Here is a 24871-nt window from a genome sequence, read left to right on the forward strand (position 1 = left end):
CGTGGAGGCCCATATAATCCTATTAGTATCGGACATGGTCAACAGAAAGAAATATTTTTGGTTTGAACTGTTTCGAGGCCCCATTTTAAATCTTCTGATGAATCGATTGCGTCATCTACGTCAAATAAAATTGCTGTTGCCTCATTGACTATAGAAGCAAACTAAATTCAAAACATACTATGTATTTTAAATAATATATATTATAAAAATCGATTAACCTTCAAATGAATCTCTGCGCTGTGTAGCTCGTTTTTTCCCGGCATGTTCGCCACTATCGTTTTACTGCGCAGGCGCAGATATCGAACGAATCCAACTGTCGCATGAAAATTCAGAAGCTTCCGAACTTTTTTGATTCATACATACAATCTTGCAACCTGCATGACAATACATGTTTACACATGCATTTTCTTGTTATGGCCGTGATAATAAGTACTACGTTAAAGTTCCCACCACCACACGTCATATATGCACAGCCATGGATATGCACGGTCGCTTTCCATGATGCGTGATGATAATAAGTACTGTCAGCAGTAAATCCATGCACGTGTAAACGGGGTATTAGTACGAGTGTTGATTTTTGTACCTAGCACTATGCATATTATGCAAAGCGTCTTTTTTAATGGAAATATTTCCAGGTTAAACTCTAATAGGACTGGACTATAATGCGTAATTTTTAATTTTTAAGCTGTTTCACTATGCTGCTGTATAAGATTTCGGGTACCCCGTACCAAACAGCAAATTGAGGCCGATTACCAGAGAAGAATAATCACGAAGATGTTTCGTCATCAACTGGAGAGAATTCAAAACTCACAAATGGATACAATCGATTTAAAAGCAGGTTTGCTTTAACTCCATTTTTTAAGTTAGGTTTTTTCATAAATAATGCTCCACTCGTATTATTTAAAATTAAAAATTATCCTACACGATGCCGTCGCAGTTCAGTGCAAGATTGGAATGGGAAGCACACCATCGACATCAGACACAAATCTATGCGATAACCATAAAGCTTTATTATAGGTAGACACTTAATATCAGACTTCGTTATCTCGGGGCTCAATATGACCGGAGTGCCGTTCCGGTTTATGAAATCCCCAAAATTATCGCTGTCTTGTGGAAAAATTAATTTGACCATAGACAGGTTATATAAAAAATTTAACACGCTTATTTTTATAAAATATAACTACATAAAATTAGATAAGTGTGTTAATATTTTCGAAAAATTATTTAGCGTTCAGGTTCGTAAATTTTTCCATTTTGAGCGCTGAGTTTTCTAAATTCTGGTTTAAGTCGTAACGTAGGTAAGTGTATTTCTTCACGCATTTCATTCGCCTGAGCGGCACCCAGGTGTCTATTATTCAATTGCCCTGACGTCCAGTCGGCACCGCTGGATCGTTCAAGATCACTAGGTGGAGCAGCATGTGCATTCTTTTGTAAACGGATAAAGCCATGAATGTGGTTGACGGTCGAAATTGAGATGGCTGGACTGTGCCACAGGGGATTTAAGAATGCTCGGTCAAAGAAACTGGGGAGTGTCGCCGCTGGATCGTCCAGGATGGAAGAAGTTTATGAAGGAGACCAAGACCCGCCAAGGGTCGTAGTGCCATAAATTCTGATAATGATATCACTAACACAACTTATAAACGGTGCTAGGCATTATTCAAATTTATTTATGATGTCTTTTATGTGTGAACAATAATAAATTATTATTAAATATTATTTTACTATTTTTTCTGAGAACCTCCTAATTACCTATGTAAACAATAATTGAAACGTAAGTGCAGCCAGTTTGATGATCCTTCAATTATTGTTCCTAGCTAATTGCATATCTAAGAGATATTGATTGATAGATTATATCAAGAGGTGGCAGTAGACAATCCAAACTGACCACGCGTTGCACGCTGTTTATCCGTAACTGAAATGTTTAACTGCCAATATCTCTGAACGCCGTTTTCAGGATAACGCTCGTTTTCCGGATATGGGCTCAATTATTGTTATCATGGGTTTGGTGGTTGTGTTTGGTTTTTTCTATGTTTTTATTAATATGCTCTTTACCTATATTTACCTTCAGAAAATTTGGTGGCACACTGGATTATTATCAATACGAATCTATGATGGTATTACTACCGTTTCGACTTTTTATTATTGACAACAAACTTTTATTTTAATATCCCCATTCTGTTAATGAGATTTTGTATGTTTGCATTCTGGTTTCATATGGCAGCGTTGGATTTGGTGAGAGCTGACTTCAAATCGGATTCGGAGAGCGAGAAAGAACAACAGCAAAGTGCATCGTTAATGAGTTCCATTGTCTCTCCAGGTGAAAGTAATTATTAATACCTTCAACATTTTGATTATTAAATTATTTATTTTTTATGTTCAACCTTAAAAATGAATTGCATCATTTTTGTCTCATCAGAATACACTCTTTTACTTTATCTATCTTCATTTGTCAACTAAATAAAAATATTGAAGCAAGCTGACAATGTATTAAATATCATCATAATACATCAATAATTCTATAGTCTTTCGAAAATACAGTTTTTTTAAATGTTTATTAAATCAACTATTTTCTTTTATTCGTTGAATAAAAAAAATAGTTTCTAAAATTCTTAGCAAGTGCAAGTACGTTGTAACTAAAATTGGAGAGATCCTGATATCGGTTAGTAATTAAGGTAATAATTGATACTTTGATTTAAAATACAAAAACCGACTACCAAAATAACGCAGTTTATAAAGCTCTTCAAAAATGTAAACAGTATTAGTCAATTTCATCGTAATTAAGACTCACATGACTTAATTGGTAGAGCACATTGGCGCGAATCCAGTGGATGCGGATTCGAGTCCCACCGGCCGTAGTATTTCCTTTTCCGAGGTGTTTTCAAATTTTGCGTGTATATTTAATCCTTATATTATATTTTATCAATTTCCAAAAATAATATAGGGCATTGAGACGTCCGGGGTTCCAGCGGCTAGCTCAGGTGTCCATCGAACCCCGGATTCACAAAAAAAGATATTTTTAAATTGAGGAGAAATTAAATGAAACCACGTGTCTCGTGCGTAACTTGGTATTATCTTATATTTTAAATTTTCTTTACAGGTTTATATATTTTATTTTTACAATAAGTTTCGCAGTGTTTCACATGTTGGAAAAGGGACGCTTACTAACTTTTTTTTCTTTTTAAATTTCCCGTACCCACGCCGACTAGTCAAAAGGACTCGTGATTGGCCAAATCTGATCGCATGATCTTTGATTCGGCGAATCACGAGCCTGACCCCGGTGCCGGCGCGCGAGGATTTCACCGTTGCGCAATGCGCGGCAAAATTTATTATATTTGATTACTTATATTTAGTCTTAAAATTATCTCTTTCATCCATCATTTATACTTAAACATCTATCTTAATTACACCTCCGCCCAATAAGTGATTTTCACGCACCGGACGAAGGTCTTTACTCATGAATAAAAAAAATACTTACGTAGTTGAGCAAGGAATCAGATTAGATGTTTTATGAAGATGTTTCTAGAGGTCAGGGTTACGTTTCGACTTATGACTACTAAATGATTATTTTACACCGGGAGAAGCCCGCCTGTAACAGGGGTGTATCAGCATGTGGCCGCTGTGCAAAGTTGGGCCCTTTTTATGACATTTTCTATCATTGCCTCCAACATTTTGGTCCATATAAACTTTCCCTTTCAAATACATCAACAGAAAGAAATCTTAGGCTGCTGGAGCCGCACGATTGCGATGCCTTCTGAGAACTTCTTGCAGCATTAGTATACATCCAGATGAATTTGTATGAAAATTGTTACAATTTCCACAAGTTCTTGTTCACGATGAATTTCATACTACCTATGTATTCTATCGCACAACACTGTGTACATGATAACCAAAAATTATGTCTTAAAAGGAATTTATTACTTACAGTCGAATTTGATTGATTATCAAGATTGCTAACATCTCTATTCTCTTGAAAATGGTCACAGCAACGAGTCCGAAATTAAGATGAAAGTATACAGTCAAAATATATCCACTATTCGGATTTCATAATCAGGTTTCTACTGTATATTGTGATATTATCGCTGACATGAATATATTGAAAATTATTTCCAGGCTCTGACGAAGGTTCCTTGAAGTCGACTCATAACACTGTCGGACAACATCCAGAGAACGGAAAAGATAGCAAGAAGTTTGACATGTCGAACTTTAGCAGTAGGATAACAGCGTTAGTGAAAATGTCAAAATTCAAGCAGAGCCAGCCTACACAGATAGCGTGCTAAACTATTATTTTTACTGCATGACGCATTTATTAAATTTAATTACAATGATATAACTTTACCTTATTTATGTTTTAAGATTTGAGACCTACTTTGTGGAATCAAAGCATATTAGATGAATCTTAAAATAAATTGAAAAGTTTCACAAATCGTCAGTGTTTTGTAAAAAGGGCGAATCAACCATTTTGGCGAAATCAAGATTTTAATGAAAAAATCGGTGTGTGTACTTATGTACACGCGTTAGAAGTTATACTTCTTTGGCGTAACAAAATAAAATAATCGCACACCGCATTAGTCAAAATTCACATCAACCAAAAATATTCAAACAGTTTCAAATTCAAACGAAAATAGATTTCACATAAACTAAATATGTAATACCAAACAAAAGTAACGTACCTATCACACTTAAAAATATTAAGCTTAGTTTTGACAGCTAATCACATATAAAAAGGAGTATGTACAATTCACAACCGGAAAGAATTATTTTCACCAAGCAAAATAATCTACTCCTTATTGTATGGTCACTATGATCACATCATTGCGCGAGACGTCATGTTTCAGATCTGTCAAATAATAAAGTATGATATAAGATGGAATTGACGTTTTAATAGCCCCATATCAATAAAAAGTAGAATAAAGGAGTGCTTATTGGAGTGCCACTGGTTTATTTCTAGACACTTTAAATATCACTAAATAAATTATTTATTTATTTCTCGTTGTTTTTATTTTATTTTGGCCAACAATAATAAATTCGTTTCCTAGGCAACTGAATTTATTATTATACTGTATAATCGTCACGATTGCATTATCATACTGTGGCGTAAAGGCAGTAGCGGCTGATAACCAAACAATCGTGGTTCGAATCCAATCGAGTGCGATTTTTTTCGTGTGAAAAAATTAATTATGTGTTACATGTCACACGCCAAAAATACACTCTGATCTTATTTTCCAAACCCGCCTAAAGAAGTATAACTTCAAAAACAATACCTACCTCACTAGTTTTGTTGTGTAAAAATGGCGAATTTGTGTCTCCACAGGAAAGTACTTAAAGACGATAATCGTTAGGGCGAATCTCCACTTAGTACTACGAATAAAAAGCGAATGTGACATAATAGTCCTTTTAAATATTATAATGCCTATTAGCGATGGTGCCCACAGAACGCGTCAGGCGCCGCACCCGCGCAAAATTTCTACAAGTGGCGCATAAATCATTGAAAATACAACGTAATCAAATACACCAGCGCCCACTGGATATGGCGACGCATTATACGCGCGCGCCGCATGAATCATCGTTTTTTCGCGAATCACCGCTTCTCGGCGATACGAATGAAAGAAAATACAATGGAGTCCATTCATTGACCACAGCGAGCAAAAACACGCTGCGCGAGGCATTGTCGATCGACGGGCGGAAAGCAATTATTTAATTACAGAGAAGTCATTGTTTTGTTTTATTGCGTGTTCAGTTTATCGCTGGTTGAAGAATGTCGTCGTAAATTTTAATTACAAGCCCCGAAATAATATAATATTTTTATTGCTTTGTTATGAGAGGCGCTGTAATAATATTTATTTTGTGCTGCTTGGGCCGCTTATAACATAGGTGAAGGGTAATGCGCGGGAAGAGACGTGTGATTATGGTTATGAATAAACACTGCATTCGCCGACTTCGCGCGCCCGACGCGTCTGTGGGCACCATCGCTTACAAGGACAGTATTCTTTCTAAGCTTTATTACAAACTTGTTCGACATTTATAATCATACACAGGTAATTAACAAATAAATGTCAAAGTTAAAAATACTCCTCTTGTAAAATAGCATTTTGGTTAATATTCGCCCTTTTTACAAAACACCGACGAAATGATTACCCAATGTACTATAAAACTACAAACTGCGAGGCAGGAATATTATTGTACTGTAATTTATATTCATGTCACAATGATACATGATCGTAATCAAAGATATTGATGTTTCAATATCATTTTGTAATTCATGTATGTATGTACCTTATTATATTCAGATGTAGTTCTTCAAACCAGTGTTGTATTAACATATTAATCAACAGGTTTGCATAAAAAATAGGAAACCATTGTGGAATAGATTTTTATATCACGTAGGTAATGTAAGATACAGAAAATCATACTGAAGATATCAGTTTCGCAAGAAAGATCGATCCAAGGTGTTTAGATTTCTATTGTAAATTTTCAATCAATCAATTGGATATACATATTGTATTGAAATAAGAGATCATGTACTTACACTTAAAATAACACAAGGATCTAACTAAGTAGAACTTGTGATTAATCAACTATCTTCGTTATTCGAGAATTCTCGAATTCAAGATAGGTTTATTGATTTCTCAAGAATCTTAAGAAATATCTTTATATCTTTCTATTTATCTCATCCGGCGCAAATTTGCTACCGGCTGAATCTGTTTGAAATCCCAATTCAAGATCTTTTTTTAATACTTTCTTTGTGCTAAAATAGTGAAAAACCAGCAAATTTCATAGATCCCGGTACAGTTCAGTTTTTTTAATTTTGCTTTCTTACACAAAGATACAAGAAAAATTTTGACCCGTAAATAACAAATTCCGTTCAAAGTCTACTGCTTCTTTTCTTATAGGGAATTTCAAAGTTTGAGATCAAGGTCGCCAGCCATTTCAAATTCCCTTTTGTTATTGTTTCCTAGTAGTAAGTAGTAATTTCTCGAGATTCACGTCTCCTGATTCTTTCTCGATCCCAACTTCTAATAAATAATTAATTATAAACAGTCTCATAATGCATATTGCTATTGCATACAAAGCAGTGAATTTCTTTACGGAGATACTATACATCTTGGATCATTTTTGCAGGATATTGAGTAAAATTTTCTCTTTGTGAGGTATGTATTTAAACAATATAACTCATTTGATTTTTGGGCACTTTATTTATTTAGAATTTCAATTAAATATGTATCGTATTCATATGATAGGTACAACAGTTGACAATTAATTTACCAGGGTTGTAATACTTGGAACACTGAATAACATACTGACCACTGTGGAGTCCAATACAAAAAACCATTAATCATTTACTTCGATTCTCACCCCATTAGTCCTAGTTTTTTTTAAATTTTTTTTAATTATAATCATGATCATGATTAAATTCCCATTAAGGGGGGACATGCTCGTCGAAGGTCAAAATTGAGTTTTTATTGTATTTTCAAACCATGATCCTGGACACTCCTTAAACGTTGTAGATAATCTATTTATATAATTTTGTAGCCTTATTATCCTTTATAGTTATATTAACCATTTGATGACTGCATAAAGTATTTTTGTTACATAAAATAGTATTCTTTTAAACCTCTCGCTCTAATGTTTTAGAATATAGTCATATTTCGGTACATAACTGTGCAGTGGTGTTAAGATTTTTTACGTTTATTAATTTTTAAACGCATTTATAAAACCATTAGTATAATTTATTACGAGATAATTTTTGTAAAATATTCACGATAAAAAATTATATTGATAATCTCCGTGATCCCAAATTTGACAAGAATTAGGCATTTTATTATTCAAAAAATCGGCAAGATTAACACATTTAAAGATGATTCTAAAGATATTTATTATAAGCTATGTCTTTGACCATTTAAGTGTGATAAACATTTTATGAATAATGATTTCTTTATAATAATTATTGACCTAAGAATAAGGTAGTGTTTTTTTGAAATACGCTATTTCTTTTGTCATTCCCTAGTGATTAAGCTACAACATACGGCCGTAGCCATAAATTGACAAACTATAATTAAAGTAAGGATTAAAATTATGTTAACGCGCGTGTTTGAACATGTACCTAACCGAATTTTTTTTTATTTTTTTTTAAACGGTACATGTTTAAACACGCGCGTCAATATCATTTTACTCCCTACTTTAATTATAGTTTGTCAATTAATGGCTACGGCCGTATGTTGTAGCTTAACCACTGGGGAATGACAAAAGAAATGGCGTATTTCAAAAAAACACTACCTTATTCTTAGGTCAATAATTATTATAAAGCAATCATTATTCATAAGATGTTTATCACACTTGAATGGTCAAAGACATAGCTTATAATAAGTATCTTTAGAATCATCTTTAAATGTGTTAATCTTGCCGATTTTTTGAATAATAAAATGCCTAATTCTTGTCAAATTTGGGATCACGGAGATTATCACTATAATTTTTTATCGTGAATATTTTACAAAAATTATCTCGTAATAAATTATACTAATGGTTTCATAAATGCGTTTAAAAATTAATAAACGTAAAAAATCTTAACACCACTGCACAGTTATGTACCGAAATATGACTATATTCTAAAACATTAGAGCGAGAGGTTTAAAAGAATACTATTTTATGTAACAAAAATACTTTATGCAGTCATCAAATGTTTAAAATAACTATAAAGGATAATAAGGCTTCAAAATTATATAAATAGATTATCTACAACGTTTAAGGAGTGTCCAGGATCATGGTTTGAAAATACAATAAAAACTCAATTTTGACCTTCGACGAGCATGTCCCCCCTTAAGTATATTATATATGGTGAGAAAAATATTTATTTACTTTTCAAGCAATAAAATAAGATTTATCCTAAAAAAATAATTTATATAATCTGGAATGCGATGGGTTCACCAATATAATTTAATATAAATTTTATTGCTGTCATGAATCGATGACTCGCAATATGTAGAACACTGTTCCAGAGATAACTCAAATCAGTGACTTAGTGGTGGCGGATTATAAAGGGCGGCAATGTAAGGAGCGAATACAATCATTACAACTTTGAAGCAGAGATGAGGTCACTTTATTAGACAGTAATGGCATCATATTTTTTTTAAATCACAAGCGGGCCTCCAGATTTGTCAGGGCTTCAGACCTCCATGTAGGCGCCTAAAACTACCGTTGTATGAAAGTAGATTCCGTAGAAATTCTCTAATCCTCAGTAGATGATAATAACTACCTATACTCTTAACAATTTTGCATACAATTTGAGACTAAAAATGAAAGGACGACACTGACTCACATCCATAAATATGTTGTCGCTTGCATTGCTAACATTGTTCCAGTCAGTTTTGAATATTTTCATTAGACGGTTTGATTGATCGATTATCACTTCCACCATGGTAAACCGAAAGTCAACTGTATATTGATGTAATTAAATCTCTGTTGGATCAGTAGAAATGTTTATTAATAAAACCATAAGTAGTAATATTTATATTTATTCTTTAAATATACATCATATTGTATTCAAATTAAAATATAAAATAATATAAGCCATATCAAATGCATTTATCATTTAAATCTAGATACAAAACAATGGAAAAACATGTTATAATCCGTCGTCTTGCTCTTTATTTATTTTCCAAATATTCGTCTTCTTAAACAATAAACTAAAACAATAAAGCAATGAAGAAACACAAGGTTTAACGAGTAAATTAATTTTAGAACTTTGTTCAATGCCGATGTGTGATGTGGAAATAAACACCATAGACAATTAATTGCCTTCACTTACTATTGATCAATAGAGATAGAAGCATGCAGCGTGTGCACAGCGTGCACATAGTTATCGATATAATAATTACAAGGTAGTCACCATAGTAATGAATCAAACATCTTCAGGTTATTAAATATTTGTATTAATATTTTTTTTAAACTTATTTTATAACAATACTGTCCCCTCAAAATTATTTTGAGAAACATATAACTGATGCAATATTATTTATCATAAATAAATAAATAAATATTACAATAAAAGTCAGTAATATTACAATAGGCTAATTAGAATGACCAAGTTTAGTATACAAAAGAAGAAAAATATTTGGTGTTGCACATCATTAATAATTTTATTATAAAAAAAATGTTTTCGCCGCTAGCATTAAACACCTAAACGTTAAGTTAATTTTATTTGATTTATAAATTTAATATAAAAACCCCAAAAATTCTAAAATCCATCGATTGCAACATTTTATCAATGAACTCTCCTCTTCTAGTTAAAATCATTTGCTTTTTTCATATGCATTATTCAAATTGGTAATGTCAAAAATCTGCATACTACAAAATTATTAGGCATACAAAAATGTAATATTTCATGAAAATGTCATCATTTGTATTTTTCTCAGGTTTTCTCATTTTATTATTTCATCGGCCAAACTGAAGCAGTATAATATTAAAAACATGACTATAAAACTATGTCTTATACAAAAATTAATGCAAAATATAAATCAAATAATGTCTTCTTAAAAGCATATCATGTTCAGATTTATGCTGATTATATTAAAAAATAATAATAGTACAATGATTGCTTAATTTTACTCCAGATATTTTTGACAAAGGTAATTAATAAAAACATAATAATATATATGTACATGGGTATAAAAGTGATGTTCTTTTTATTAAATATATTACCACGTGAAACCACGCCAAATATATTGACACGAGTAAAATGGAAAACTGGTATTAGCTCAATATAATACACAATCATAATATATTGCACATAAACTAAAATACCCATGTCATCATTCATCAAGTTGGATATCAAAGAATTAACATTAAAGAAAAACCTCATTAACTTATATTACGCATTACAGAAGAAAATCGAATTACATTGTAATTAGAATTGCCAAAATGGTGTTTCAATTAATGAGGCTTTCCGGCTGTCAATGTATAAAGAGGAATGGTTCAGTACCATCAATAAGTTACAAATTTAAATCTCACTCTAAATGCGAAGCCACGAATATTCCTAAGCCTCCTCGACATTTCAAAATCAAACTTTCAATATTTTGAAAAATTTATTTTAATAAATAATTGACTAAATTTTCGAGACCACATTCATGTGTCCCCGTTTTCACTGTAATATAAATAAAATGACTAATAATGGGTCAGCATTTTAAACCATAATACGCGAGCCTTATAATATGCCAATGAAGAATACTTTAGGAACAAGCTATGGTTGCCCATATTTTGCATAAAAATTACCTAGCCATGATGGGCAATGTGAATAATGTTTATTGTACACGAAGATTGCGGAAATAAAACAAATAATCAGTAATGGTAACGCTTGAAAGAACATCATATCAACAGATTAATTATATCCATTCACGCGATTTGTTATTTAGCACCAAAAGTTAATTGCTGCAAGCATTATCTAGTTAACTCACTGTCTGTAATATTATATTTAAGCTTTTTATGTTACAAAACTATAAGAAAATAAAAGAGTTCAAGATGAAAATTACGCATGTTGGCACAATCCGAAGCGTACGAGAAATAAAATTCAAATCAATGCAGCCAAAATGAGAAAACGTATCGTATAACGAAATTTAGGTTGTATTAATTTATCGATTCAAAATATTCACTAAATCAAAATGGCATGTAATCGGAACATATCGATAGGGATTTTAAATAAAAGCGTACATATCTAATACACTTCCATATTTCACTCTTATAACATAGGCATAAAAAACACAAAACGATTTGGCCTGTCGCAATAAACTTTAATAGATTTTATAAATAGTTTGTCATGAAATTCTGTACTAATTTAGAAATTGATATAGGTACATAGTAATAGTTTATTCATTTGATTTTCGCCTATATTTTCACTGAAACAATATTCGAATGAATGATTATTAACGTTCTCTACATTACGGAATTTATAATATTACAATAATAAGAATTGAAAATACACTTTAATGTTAAAATCACAGGAAAAACAGTAATTACATATTCACATGATATATTTTAAACCATCAAAAAGATTCTTTATATACTTTCATAGAAACAATTCATTAGTAAAATAAATTTCATTATTACTACATGGAAAATACTGTGAACAAAATAAAAAAATAACTTGACAATATAATATAATAATAGTATTATGTAATACGTGTGACCCCCGAGAACTATTAAGAATAAATTTGAGCATCGTAAACAATTTACATACGAAGAACTATTAAAATTGAAGGGCTCCCACGTTTGTTCCTAATGACTACTAATCCATACCACTTTTGACTAATAAAAGTACAAGAAATAAAATGAAATGGATTACAGCCAGTGACGATGGTTAATTAACTTTGTACACTTCTTACCTGGCCGATGCCGATCCTTGTCATTTAGTCCTTTCTTATAAATAATTTCCCCCTGAAACATAAGAAAAACCAAATTAGCCAATTAATTTAAGTACAGTAAAACCTCGTTAATACGAATTTCATGGGACCGAAAATCGAAAAAAAATTCGAATTACGAATTATGAAATGTATGGGGAGAAAATATAAAAAATTTAAAAAAATATATTTTTTTTGATTTTCATTAATTTCATTTCCGATCATAGATGTCTGACCAAATTGTGTCATAAAATGTCAGGATTATTTTTATTGCCTTCATAAAATAAGCAATTTATGTTTTTAAAAAAGTCAATGACTGGCTCATGAAATAGTGTACATTATTACGATTTATTGAATATTTTTATATGCCAGGACACTGAAATAATTTCGAATTACGAAATTCGAATTAAAGGTATTGTTTTATATGAAAATAATGTTCAAGGGACTTTTTTTTTGCGAAAATTTCGAATTACGGCGAATTTCGAATTATCAGTGTTCTTACTAACGAGGTTTACTGTATACAGCATTCGACTCTGATAACATAGAGATATCTTTATAGACTTTTGAGGACTGGTTGATTGGTTGGTGAGTTCAGGGAATATTGAGCGCAGGTGAAAAATTAAGGCCATGCATTAGTTGAGGCACGGTCTAAAAAGATCGTTGCTAGGCGATGCGCGGATTGCGGGTGGCGGGTGAAAATGACGCCTGTCAAACGAAATATTATTTGTCATATAAATCCAACATACGTCCATTTTATGTTCTGTTTATTGTTCTATTAGTAACAATAATAATATATTCATTGACATGTTTTCTTTTTAAAGTAAATGGGTAACGGTTTTAGTCATCTTTACACGATTTTAGAATTAATTGGCCCGTCGCCATCACGCAGCAAAGTGACGTGTTTCTGGTTCGACGTTCTCTCACTGAATGCGAGCGAGTCCAAAATTTCGTCGCGCCTACAGTTGAAAATTATTTGGCGTTTCACTGATGCGTCACCTTAAGTAATAATTTAATTCCAGGATAAATTTTTTTGATACTACTATATGACTGCTCCATTATTTAGGAATACAAAAAAGCCAGAGCCCACTACGCCGACACGTCGCAGCGTTTCTTCCCCTCAATACACCGCTGGCTGGCTCATACAATCCCTATGGTTCCCGTTGACCCTTCCACTGTAGGGATTGTAGGAGCCAGCCGGCCCGTGACTCAATTGGCTGTAAATTCGAAGTATTAAAGATTCTAAGAGACGACTCCAATCCATATTATTAACCCTTTCTAAGCGTTACGAATCCCGACTTAGTACAACAGTGCGCGTTGTGATTTCAAGCATCAATAAATCGTAATAAATGTCAGTCAAACATACACAAATAGAGTAGTAAAAAATCGGAGTCAAGTTCAAAAATGATTATGACAGAACCTAATATTTTATGTGACTCTAAAAATAAACATTCGTCGCCTAAATCTGATAAGAAATCACGAACAAGACTTCTTCATTGAAAAAATGCCAGCTTACTCGAGCGGCGCCATGACACTTACGAAATGGTGCTGGACTAATGCGTCGATGACAGATTAACAAGTGTAAGAACAGTTCAGTATTCTTATAGTCTACCGGCTACCATTTCGACAAATATGTCATACACATAATGAATAATAATATGGTTTATGACTTTTATGAGCATTTTTGTTGAGTGTGTTGAAAAAATATCAGTCATAAATAACTCATTTTTATAGCATCCAGGACATCTCAAACTGTGTAACTTTTGTTTGAACTCGCATACACATTGCAGCACTGCAGGCCGAGTATAAATAAATCATCCTTGAGAACTACTGGCTATTTGAGAGTGATGTACTTACCACCAGTGCCTGGTTTGTACCTACCATTGACCCCGAACTGAATGGAATCGAATGACACATAGTTTATATAACAAAATGGTTTATTTTTCGAATACCTATTACAATTCGTAAAATATTAAATTTCAAACACTTTTTGCACTTCTAAATGCTTTATAGTCACCACAATTTTATTTTCAAGTTCATTTGTTTTTTTTTTATTATATTACTTCAATAACCTGGTACTAGAATAGGTAATCTCTTATTTTATTATAATGACGTGATAGTAAGTAACTCGAGTTATTTTCGACTATAAATATAAGAAGAATTCTACATAAAAAAAATAGTAGTCATGAATCAAACCCTTTTGAATAGTATTACGAAAAAAATAATTCTCAAGTGTCTGTCTCACACCAGCAGACGATGATTTGCCGCGCAGTGTATAAAAATTCAGTAGCGCGGGACCTGGTGTTTGCGTAATACGACAATTTCCGCATTTATGCGGGAACGGGCGTCTGAGTGTTCGTGTCTTTTCTTTATAAATGGCTGATAACTAGGGTAAATAAATAATTTTTGTCTGTTTCACCTAATACTATAACCAGAAAATAGTATTTAAAAATGTTAATCAATGATAAACAAAGAGACATATTAAATCGCGGACTTCTAGGTATATTTAAATGACACCTGGTTCAAATTATTTTCCGAAACTATAAACTCGCGGATAATATACTGGCAGATAGGCGAATGAATGCAATCTCCAAAAGCATTCCTTTTGTAAAAATATTTTGTAAATTCACTTTGATCAATGTAACTTTCGAATATTCTATTTAACAGTTTACGCACCAAATAGTTTTTCAATCACTAAAAAACAATATAACTTATTATATCGCAAGCTCGTATCGTTACAAACACGTCAGTCAAATGTCTTCGGCGCACATGCACTAAGAAGCGATAAGACACTATATACGCGGCAAATTTGAATTGGCCCGATGACTGATATATTTTTATTCAAGACACGCTCCCGAAAAATATTTATTTAAATTAGATAGAACAAAAGTTTAGGCTATCCATTGACAGATGTCAAGAGAAGGATGATTTTTGAATAAATTAAATCAATATTCGAATTATTCGCGCCTGGCGGAAAGCAGTACTAGGCAAACGAAAATCGAAATGACTTTAGTCAGCTGACGCGCGGATGACTCGCGCGTATAGGCTGACTAAAGTCAGTTGCCGCGTTAGAAAGGTTAAATATATATTTTGTTGAAACAAAATGCTCAATGCACAAGTAATAATTAATTTTCTACAAGATCGCAGTGAGGACGGCATATTTGAATAAACTTATGAATCCACCTAAATGTACAATTGTCTGGATATAGATTATTGCTCACTGCTTATCCACCTGCATGATCAATTGAAAACATTACTCCCACGATTAGAATCCAAGATCCCTAGGAGTAGACATTGAATGTCTAAAAAACCACCTATTTATGGCATCCAAGAGATTAGAGATTATATAAGGAATGGTTGTTCACCATTTGCCTTCACCGGGTCATTGTTAGCAATCCAAAATTTGTGCGAGACATGGAATCGAACTAGCGCCCACGGCATCATCTGACCAGCGATATACACTAAATAAAACATACCTAATGAAAATTTCATCAAACACTATTCATAAAATAATCAATATACTTACGATATTGTTTTCTTCTCAACGTTTTTGGGTTCCGGCCTCGCCCTGTTTAGGACTTTCAAGAAGTCTTGAGCCTTGGCACGCATACGGGAGTGGATGTATGCCTTCGAACATTTGATATGGTAGTGAAGGTAGTTTCGGAACATATGGAGCAAATCGATTGTGTTATCTCTGGCGTCAGGGCATGTGTGACGAGGAAACAGAACTGTAAGGTAAATTTACGATAAACAATCATCTGCAAACTCATATTACACATTTGACAATTTTTACGAAATAAGATAGTCGTTATGACAAAGAATGACTATGATGATTCATTGATGTTCCATAAATATACTGTAGGATAGATAAAAAAAATACATTCACATTAAATAAAAATAAAAAAATGGTTATAACTGGTGAAACTTTTTGTTTTGCTCTCCATTTTCATAATCTACATCTACAACATCATTGTCATATTAATGCAACTCTGCATGGAATTCTTGTCATCATCCAATTCAAAGAATACCATCTCATCTTCAGTTCCACCAAAGTTTACCACATGCTCACAACAGTTTACCATTAGTTACATAATATTCATGACTTGTACCTATATGTATCAAAGACAACATAGCCAGGATTGTCTTTGATGCTTCGAATGCATGATATACTAAATTTAAATTTTAAAATGTCAGCCAGCGATTTCTATTTTGTAATTGTTCAAGTTTTACGTAGCATTGTCAACATCGAGAGATTTACACGGTTTGCCGGCTGACTCGAAATCAAAGCAATTCACCCTATCCACCCACCATGGGGTCTATTCTATACTTATCGACCACTAAAGTGATAAAGTGATAAATACGACGGCTAAGTAGGGTAGATTTGTATCAAAGTATTAGTACTCATTGCAACAATTACAATTAGTTGATTGTAATTGTTGCAATAAGTGCTATATTTTAACAGCACCTCTCTTGCTGCTGTTAAAATATAACACTTATTGCAACTATTTAAACCAACTTATTGTAAGTGTTACAATAAGTGCTAATACTTTGATACAAACCTGCCCTAAGTTTGATAATATTTATCACTTTAGCGGTCGATAAGTAAAGAATAGCCCGCATATCAAGTAAGAAGTTGTGTATACTAAATATTGTCTTAAATTTTGTGAGCGACATTTTATCATCAGCCGGATACACAAAAATTCGTGTACTGCTCGTAAAAAAAGTTCCACTTAAAAAAGGGGCACAATATCAGCGTATGTGAAGACTGTAAATCTATAAAAATAGCCAATCGAAAATCTTACCAAATGTAACATAACCCATGTTGTCACCGACCATGGCATCAGTGTTTAGAAGTTCCAACGGAGCTTCTTTATGGGAAAATAACACCTGAAAATAAACCATGTTCATAAGATTATCATCATAAATAAAAAACACAATTTCATTTTTCTGCTATCATCGTAAACTACTTGAATAAAAGTATCATCAACTGTGAACTGTTGCAGAAACGCATCGTAGTTTTCCTTCATTTACAGACTATTTTGTTTTAATCTTTCAATTCAGACTGGTGATAGATTGAGATGAGTCTGTGATATCTGGTATGGCTGTCATCGCAATTCTCATCAGTTTACAAAGGATCTTTTCCGCATGCTCTATCCAGTAACATTTAGAAAGAACTCAGCTGATACTATAATATGATATTCTGATTCTGGCAAAAACAAGTGTTACTTTTGAATGTGTGTTGGATCCAGACCAAGACCCAATGAGTAAGATGAACGCCTAACAGTCTGCAATATGTGGAGGCACATTTGTATATTTAAATATATTACCTGTGGAGCAGTGTGAGACGCTCTGCGGCCTTCTTTCAATTCTTGGAGGAAAACTTTCCCGATGACGACATCGTCTTCATTCTTGAAGATTGTTGAAAATACCACTGTTACTCTGTCACTCTGTGCATCTACGTATCTGGAAAGCGAATAAAAACCAATTGCAATTTGAAAAGGAGGCCTTTTTTACTGTTGTAACAGTTTTTCTCATAATGTAACACTACCATTTGCAGTACAGGATTATAACAATCTGAAAAACTTTTAAAACCAAAATTATATTGTAAATCGGGATTTTTGAAATAAACAGTAAAATGTTTCAATTCATTTTCAATGTTCATGAGGTTTCTCCAATAGTTTTATCATATAAATTTTCCATTGACCAAGTGTAAGAGCAGGAAAGACATTTTCATATAAAAAGAGACATTCCAACAGATTGATGGTGAACAGCGGTGAACACTTTGTATTATTTATTATGCGTAAGCAAATTTTTAATAGGTAACAGTTATAATATGCCTTGTTTATTACACATTATAACATTATAGTGGAAAATCAAACCAGTCATAGTTCTAAATTTAAAAAAAAAAACGATAAGGATTTTACAAACAAATTTTCCTTCTCCACATTGGACGTAAACAAATCAACATTACATTTCGCGGAGGAAATTAATTTTGTTGTATAATATGTAGTATAAATACATACAATGTCTCATCTTGTCTGTAGTTAATGACGGCTCTGGAGTTGTCGACTTCTCCTTTCTCTTGGAATATGAAATACCTCTCGAAGACGGAAGCAAAGCAGTGACGCTTCAATAGGCCCACTTTCTTTACTATTTCCTCCCAATTGTCGGGAATATTCTCCAAATCCAATAATATTGACACATTATAACCTGTGAATAAACAATTCATTAGTCAAATAATTTTACTCCACTGATTATTAGATGGAAGACTGACACAAAATTCAGGAGGGTTGCAGTCTGAGGAACTAAAATGCTCTGACCTCCACATAGCGACACAACGAACACTAATTAAACGAGTTGCAGTGTAGGGCTAGAGACAGCAAACCTTTTTCAACAAGTGTGTCAAATTATACACAAAAATCTTTAAAAAATGGTTGCATACCATAATACTTTTATAGTTTTACACTATTGTAAACCAAAAGAAAGATTAAGTATCAAAAATTTACTAAATTTATAGACAAAAAGATATATTGTTTTATAATCTAGTAAGGGTGACAGGACAATAACTTCCTGGACAAAAACCCCTGACATCAACATATAGTCAATAACCTCCCATATACAGAAAAAATCAAGACAATTAACCCCCCCCTATAATGGTAATTTTAAATTGGTATCCATATTTTTCTGTGTCAAATAATCTTTTGTATATATGTATTATTCGTTTTGTATGAATGGAGTTTTATTTAAACGGTTTTAATTTTTATATGAGGGGTTAATGTCCAGGGGGGGGGGTAATAATATCAGTGGCGAAGGGTGGAGGTAGACTGTTACATCCAATATAAAAAGTGCACACTAAACTTTGTCAATCATACTTATTTGTTTTCATTGAACTAAGAATAGAAATTTACAGATTGTGCTGTTTAGTTTTTTTTAAATGTTACCCTTACCTAAAGCAAACCGATATACCTAGATAAAATATATTCTTCCAACCATAAAATATCTAAAACTATGTATGATTTAATGGCATAACTTGAGATATTTTATAGATGGATGAATATTTTTTGACTTATCTGTTATTCCTTGGTTTAACTGAATTTTAAAAACTATAAAATATAATTAATATGCAATTTGTAGTTTTAGTTCAATGAAAACAAATACGTACGACTGACAACTTTTAGCATGCACTATTTACGTCGGACCTCAACAGCCTACCTACACCCTTCGCCACTGCTATCAGTAGGTGAATTATAACTCAGTTGTACAGGTAACTCTCGTTCATCGCAACCCAGGCGACTACGGTTTCGTTATATCGCAATCTTTTTTTAAAACTGGAAATTGTGGAAAGGGGAAATTATCCACCAAATTTAATTTTTAATGTGGATGAGACGGGACTTTATTGGAAACGTATACCAACACGTACGTTTATTTCCTCTTTTTCTTCTCTCAACTCAGTGAAGAAACTGATGGAGGTGATAGAGATGCCATGCGGGTTTGGTGGAAACAATTTAATATTATGAAAGCTATCAGAAACATCGACGAAGCGTGGAATGAAGTCACCCAGTCGTGTTGAAGGGTGTTTGGAAAAGGTTGTTCAGTGGAATTGTTGAAGTTCACTGAAATTATGAAAATGATCTTCAAAATATCATCGAAGAGATTAGTCTTATAGCCATATCCGGAGGTATCGAGGGTAGATGATATTCAGATTTTATTATTATTTACACACGGCGAACCCTTAACTAATGAAGGGATGCAGAAAATGGACTGCCATACGTGCCTAGAAAATGACGTCTCCAAACCTGTTCCGAAAGTTAAACGTTAAAACCATTGAAAAGGCCCTTTCTCTTCACAATCAATGCATGGAGTTGTTAGAAGAGAACGATGAAGATTACGAGCGAGTGAGTGCTGTAAAGCGTGGCTGTAATGCATTACTTGGCTGTAATCACTAATTTTGCACAATATGTAAACGTAGAGAGGCCAAACAAGGGAATCCTTCGTTGATCGCGAAATATCGCTTATCGCGACCATGTCCAGAACGCAGTGGCGAAGGGTGGAGGTAGGCTGTTAAGATCCTCCATAAATAGTGCACATTAAACTTTTTCAGACATACATATTTGTTTTCATTGAAATAAGACTACAATTTACAGATAGTGTTGGTTAGTTTTTAAAATTCAATTAAACCCTGAGAAACCAACACGATCTGTAAATTGTAGTTTTAGTTCAATAAAAACAAATACATATGACTAACAAAGTTTAGTGTGCACTATTTATAGCGAATCTTAACAGCCTACCTCCACCCTTCGCTACTGCCAGAACGTATCCCCCGCGATGAACAGGTTACACTAATTTACAGATAACATAGGTCAAAATGATGATATTATTACAGACTCAATCCAGAAAGTAAATTTTACAATAGTTAACAAAATTATCTTACCAGTTTCTGGTTCAGAAAGTAAGGATCCATATTCTCTCTTCAACAATTCATCCGCACCATGTTCTAATAATTGCTTGTAAAATTTAAGTGATATACTAACCTGAAATAAAATTATAATAATTAGTCATATCATTTATAACAAAAACAATATTAAATAAATTTAAAAATAGACTTTATGATCAATAAGTAAATGGATTATCACATTCATAGATAAACAACAAAATAGTGTTTTCTGAAAGAAATGTTATTCATTAGAATTAACCCTAACCTTTTTCTTCAAGGTACATTGACAATAATCAAATTATTATACAATACCTAGATATGTACACCAAAAATTTAATGAAATATTTTTTTTAAAGTAGTGTTGCACATTTACTTACCCTAACTTTGGTTTTATCTCCATTTAAATTTGAAATGTGGAAGAGAACTCCATCAAAATCTGCTACTGTCACATCTGTAGTTTCTGGTTTTAAGCTGTAAATGGATTAAAACTCTTATTTCCATTAAAAGGATTGTATAGGGGTTAAATTTCTTCTGTATAGGTACCAATTATGACAATTCACTAAGAGCACTCTGCTTTTGGCCGTAATTTATAACTAAAATTAGGATAAATTATGTTTAACAGAACACTGTTAGTATACCTAGATTAAAAGGCAAACAAATAACCGCGATCCTATGCAATGTGATAAGAAACACAGATAAAAAAGGCGGATGTCATTTGCTGAAAGTAGGGCCTCACCCCTCATCGTGTTTTTGACATTTGTCATAAATTTTATAAGCACCGCAAAGTCATGGATATTATTTAAATACTGCATAAAACGATGCTTTAGAGGGTGGCAAAAAGGAGATGACATAAACTTAAAAAAGACCCCCTTCGACTAAATAATGATTTAGAGTAACGTTTCCACTGATTGTATTTGACTCACCGAGCTAGCGCATTTTTATATTTAACTGTCAGCGTTTCTTCTACAATCCTATTGTTGATCTCGAGTAAAATCATTATATGAAGCTTTATTTCTACCACAACTTCATAAAACCAAGCCCTAAAGATATGACATGAAATACTTCTCAAAAACCGGGATGAATAAGCAATGCCACAAATTGCACTGTCAACAACCTAAAGAATGGAAATGGAAATCAAAAAACAGGAAAAAATACCAACATTCAGATAATTCAGTGTCATTTTATGGCTGCAAATCATTTTATGGATACATGACCAAATATATTTATTAGTTTGTTAAGAAACAATAAAAATATACAATTTACATTACTCGATTATGCAATACAACAATGATTGTTATAAACCATAATAGGGAAAAATAGTAAAAACCTAATATTAAAAATTTCAATTGTATTTAAGTATATTTAATATTAGCGGCCTTACACATACATTCTTTACCGCATGCTCGAGCGTACGCGCCGGAACCCGATATTGAGCGCGTAATATCACACGTGTCAGAATGTCTGCTGCTACAATTTATAGGTCAACTATATCCTGCGCGATAGCGCAACGTTTTGCGCATGTTTAAAGGAGCACGCGCCGAGATTGAGCGTGTAAAGGCATATCGCGCATTCATTACGGCGTGATCGTGGAAGTCGTTGGAGCGTACAACAATTCAACGGTTTTAGCATGGTTTTAGTAAGAGTGTGTTATTTTGACACACCACTGCATTTTGACATTTAGCTCAAACACAGTTTCGTAAACAAACCATTCTTGAGGTAAAACAATTCATCAAATCCTTTCGCACACAACATAACCAAAATCTATCGCGTGAACAAGTTAAGCTTTATTTTTATACATGAAGCAGGGCTCGAAATGGACCGGAACGCACCGGAGCGTCGTTCCGGTTCATAAAATCTTCAAAATTGTCACTCCGTCTCGTGAGAATATTAATTTGACCGTATGAGCTAGATATGTCATATAATAAAAAATCTAACAGACTTATTTTTATAAAATACATATACAATTAGATAACAACGTTAATATTTTAATAAAATATTGAGCGCTTCGGTTCGTAAAATTTTCTATTTTGAGCGCTGACAAGAAAGCATCTGTACACACTTAATTTGTACATTATAAATAGATATCCAAAGAAGAGATATTATACTAGCTGAGCTTGTGTAGGCGCAAGTATAAGTTTAAGTCAAAACAAAAAACGAAGAGTCTTGATCACCTAAGTACCCTTAATTCGTGAATTACGTCAAAACTATCCCGATGATTTTAAAAATTATTTAAGAATGAACAGTGGTTCATCATTTGATTACAGATTCATCCCCAATATCCCCGATCTCCTAATCCATATTTGACATGTTTGCCGTTGGAAGCTCTTGGTCCTTTATGAAGAGCAACAGATCGTAATACCACAATGAAGGCTCATATACCTACTTCATCTCTTCCGCCACCCTTACGTCGATGTCCTCTACTTTTTTTTAACTCTTTCCAAAAAGAACCCCTAAAGTTTTGATATTTGTTTACTACAAAGTCTCTATTAGCCTCAGGAAATCCTCTCTCTTTGAAGAAGTTAATTATTTTTGCATACGCCACATCGCAGAAATTTCTATTTTCATATGCCGCTGATTAGATTCTCCACAAACATGGGAATATTTTATACATGTCCATAAGGTCCGTAATAAATTGGCGAGAGAAATTGCGAACGTCCATTTGTGACGAACGTAATAAAACCATTTGACGTGCGGCACACGTAAAAGATTAAACGTGGTAAAATGTGTTAAAAAACGACTTGACGTACAGCACGCGTGAAAGATTGGACGCGACCAACCCCACTCTTTCCGCTGGTCGCTACGCAACTTTAGACACACGGTCATTCCCGTGCGACATCGCGCACACGAGGCTTTCACGCAGACAAGATCGTGTGTGTGTGTGTGGGCCGCTATTGAAGCTGATTCAGTAGGACAAGGGATAACGGCAAACTACTAAATTATTTTAGTATGAATGGCTTTTTACAAGCTTACAACACCATAGGTAGCACCGTTCGCATTCATAGGTAACTTTTATAGTTATGTTATAGTATTTGTACTATAATTTTGTTGTAGACGTTGCCAAACAGCTGAAATGGAGATGGGCGGGGCACATTGGTCGCCGAAAGGACGGCCGCTGGACAAATGCCGTCATCCAATGGTACCCAAGGGGTACGAAACGGCCACAGGGTCGCCCTAAAAGCCGCTGGATTAACGAATTGGTAAAGTTCGGCGGAAATACGTGGCAGTGAACGACACAGGACCGAGAGAGTTTGAGAAAGCTTGGGGAGGCCTTCATCCAGCAGTGGATTGACCCCGGCTGATGATGATGATGACTATAATTTTGACCCATATTGTATTATAATAATTGTGACATAAAAAGGTAGATAATAAAAAGCATAATTTGGAATATTGATAAAAGTTTGTTTTCCTTAGAGATTTGATTTCTACATTTAAAAATTCAGTAATTTTATAGTGTGTACCTACTCGGTTCGGTAAAGAATAAAAAAATCCCTCAACTTTGATTCTATCAGAATTTCTCAAATCTTCTTTTTTTATAACAAAACAAAATAAGCTACATAATATTATTATTTTGAACCACGAGTGCGTACTATAATTTATTGGATCATGTACTATAATTTGGTGACAAAAGGATGGCAGCACTGGTTAGTAGCAACACTATTACAGCTAGAGCCATGTTCGAAACAAAAATATCTGTAAAGTATCTTATTAACAAAGTATTGTATTGGATGAAAAGACGTATCGATGCCAAATGTAATAAATATCGTTCCAAAGGTATCAATACTTGAAAGTATCGGTATTAAATTTAATGATACTTGTTTGCTAAAAATCCCAAATGTCGTTATCGGCATCGATTGGAGGTATCAATACGAAAGTATTGATTAAAAATATTGATATATCAAAGTATTGATACTTTCTACCCTAATAATTAGTCTATGGCCATAATTACATACTGCCAACTTCACAACATCTATGTTCACCTAATATATTAGTCTATGATCTAATCTTCTAATATTATCTATGATCTAATCTGACAGGCGACAGCTTCGATCGTCAT

General features: G+C 33.2%; 1 protein-coding gene across 1 annotated transcript; it reads right to left on the reverse strand.

Annotated features, from left to right (window-relative positions):
* Positions 1 to 10644: 10644 nt before the first annotated feature.
* On the reverse strand, positions 10645 to 21922 carry Arpc2 (Actin-related protein 2/3 complex, subunit 2). Its single transcript, XM_085952697.1, has 8 exons — positions 21741 to 21922; positions 21195 to 21288; positions 20815 to 20914; positions 18407 to 18593; positions 17711 to 17846; positions 17186 to 17270; positions 15910 to 16111; positions 10645 to 12423 (listed from the first exon to the last, which is right to left on the reverse strand). The coding sequence occupies exons 1-8, from the start codon at positions 21812 to 21814 to the stop codon at positions 12396 to 12398; spliced, it is 906 nt and encodes a 301-aa protein (XP_085808823.1). The 5' UTR covers positions 21815 to 21922; the 3' UTR covers positions 10645 to 12395.
* Positions 21923 to 24871: the final 2949 nt, after the last annotated feature.

The sequence above is a fragment of the Rhyacophila brunnea genome, unplaced genomic scaffold (assembly GCF_057557595.1).
Source record: "Rhyacophila brunnea isolate RB1 unplaced genomic scaffold, BYU_Rbru_1.0 scaffold_3, whole genome shotgun sequence".
In the NCBI taxonomy this organism is placed as follows: Eukaryota; Metazoa; Arthropoda; class Insecta; order Trichoptera; family Rhyacophilidae; genus Rhyacophila; species Rhyacophila brunnea.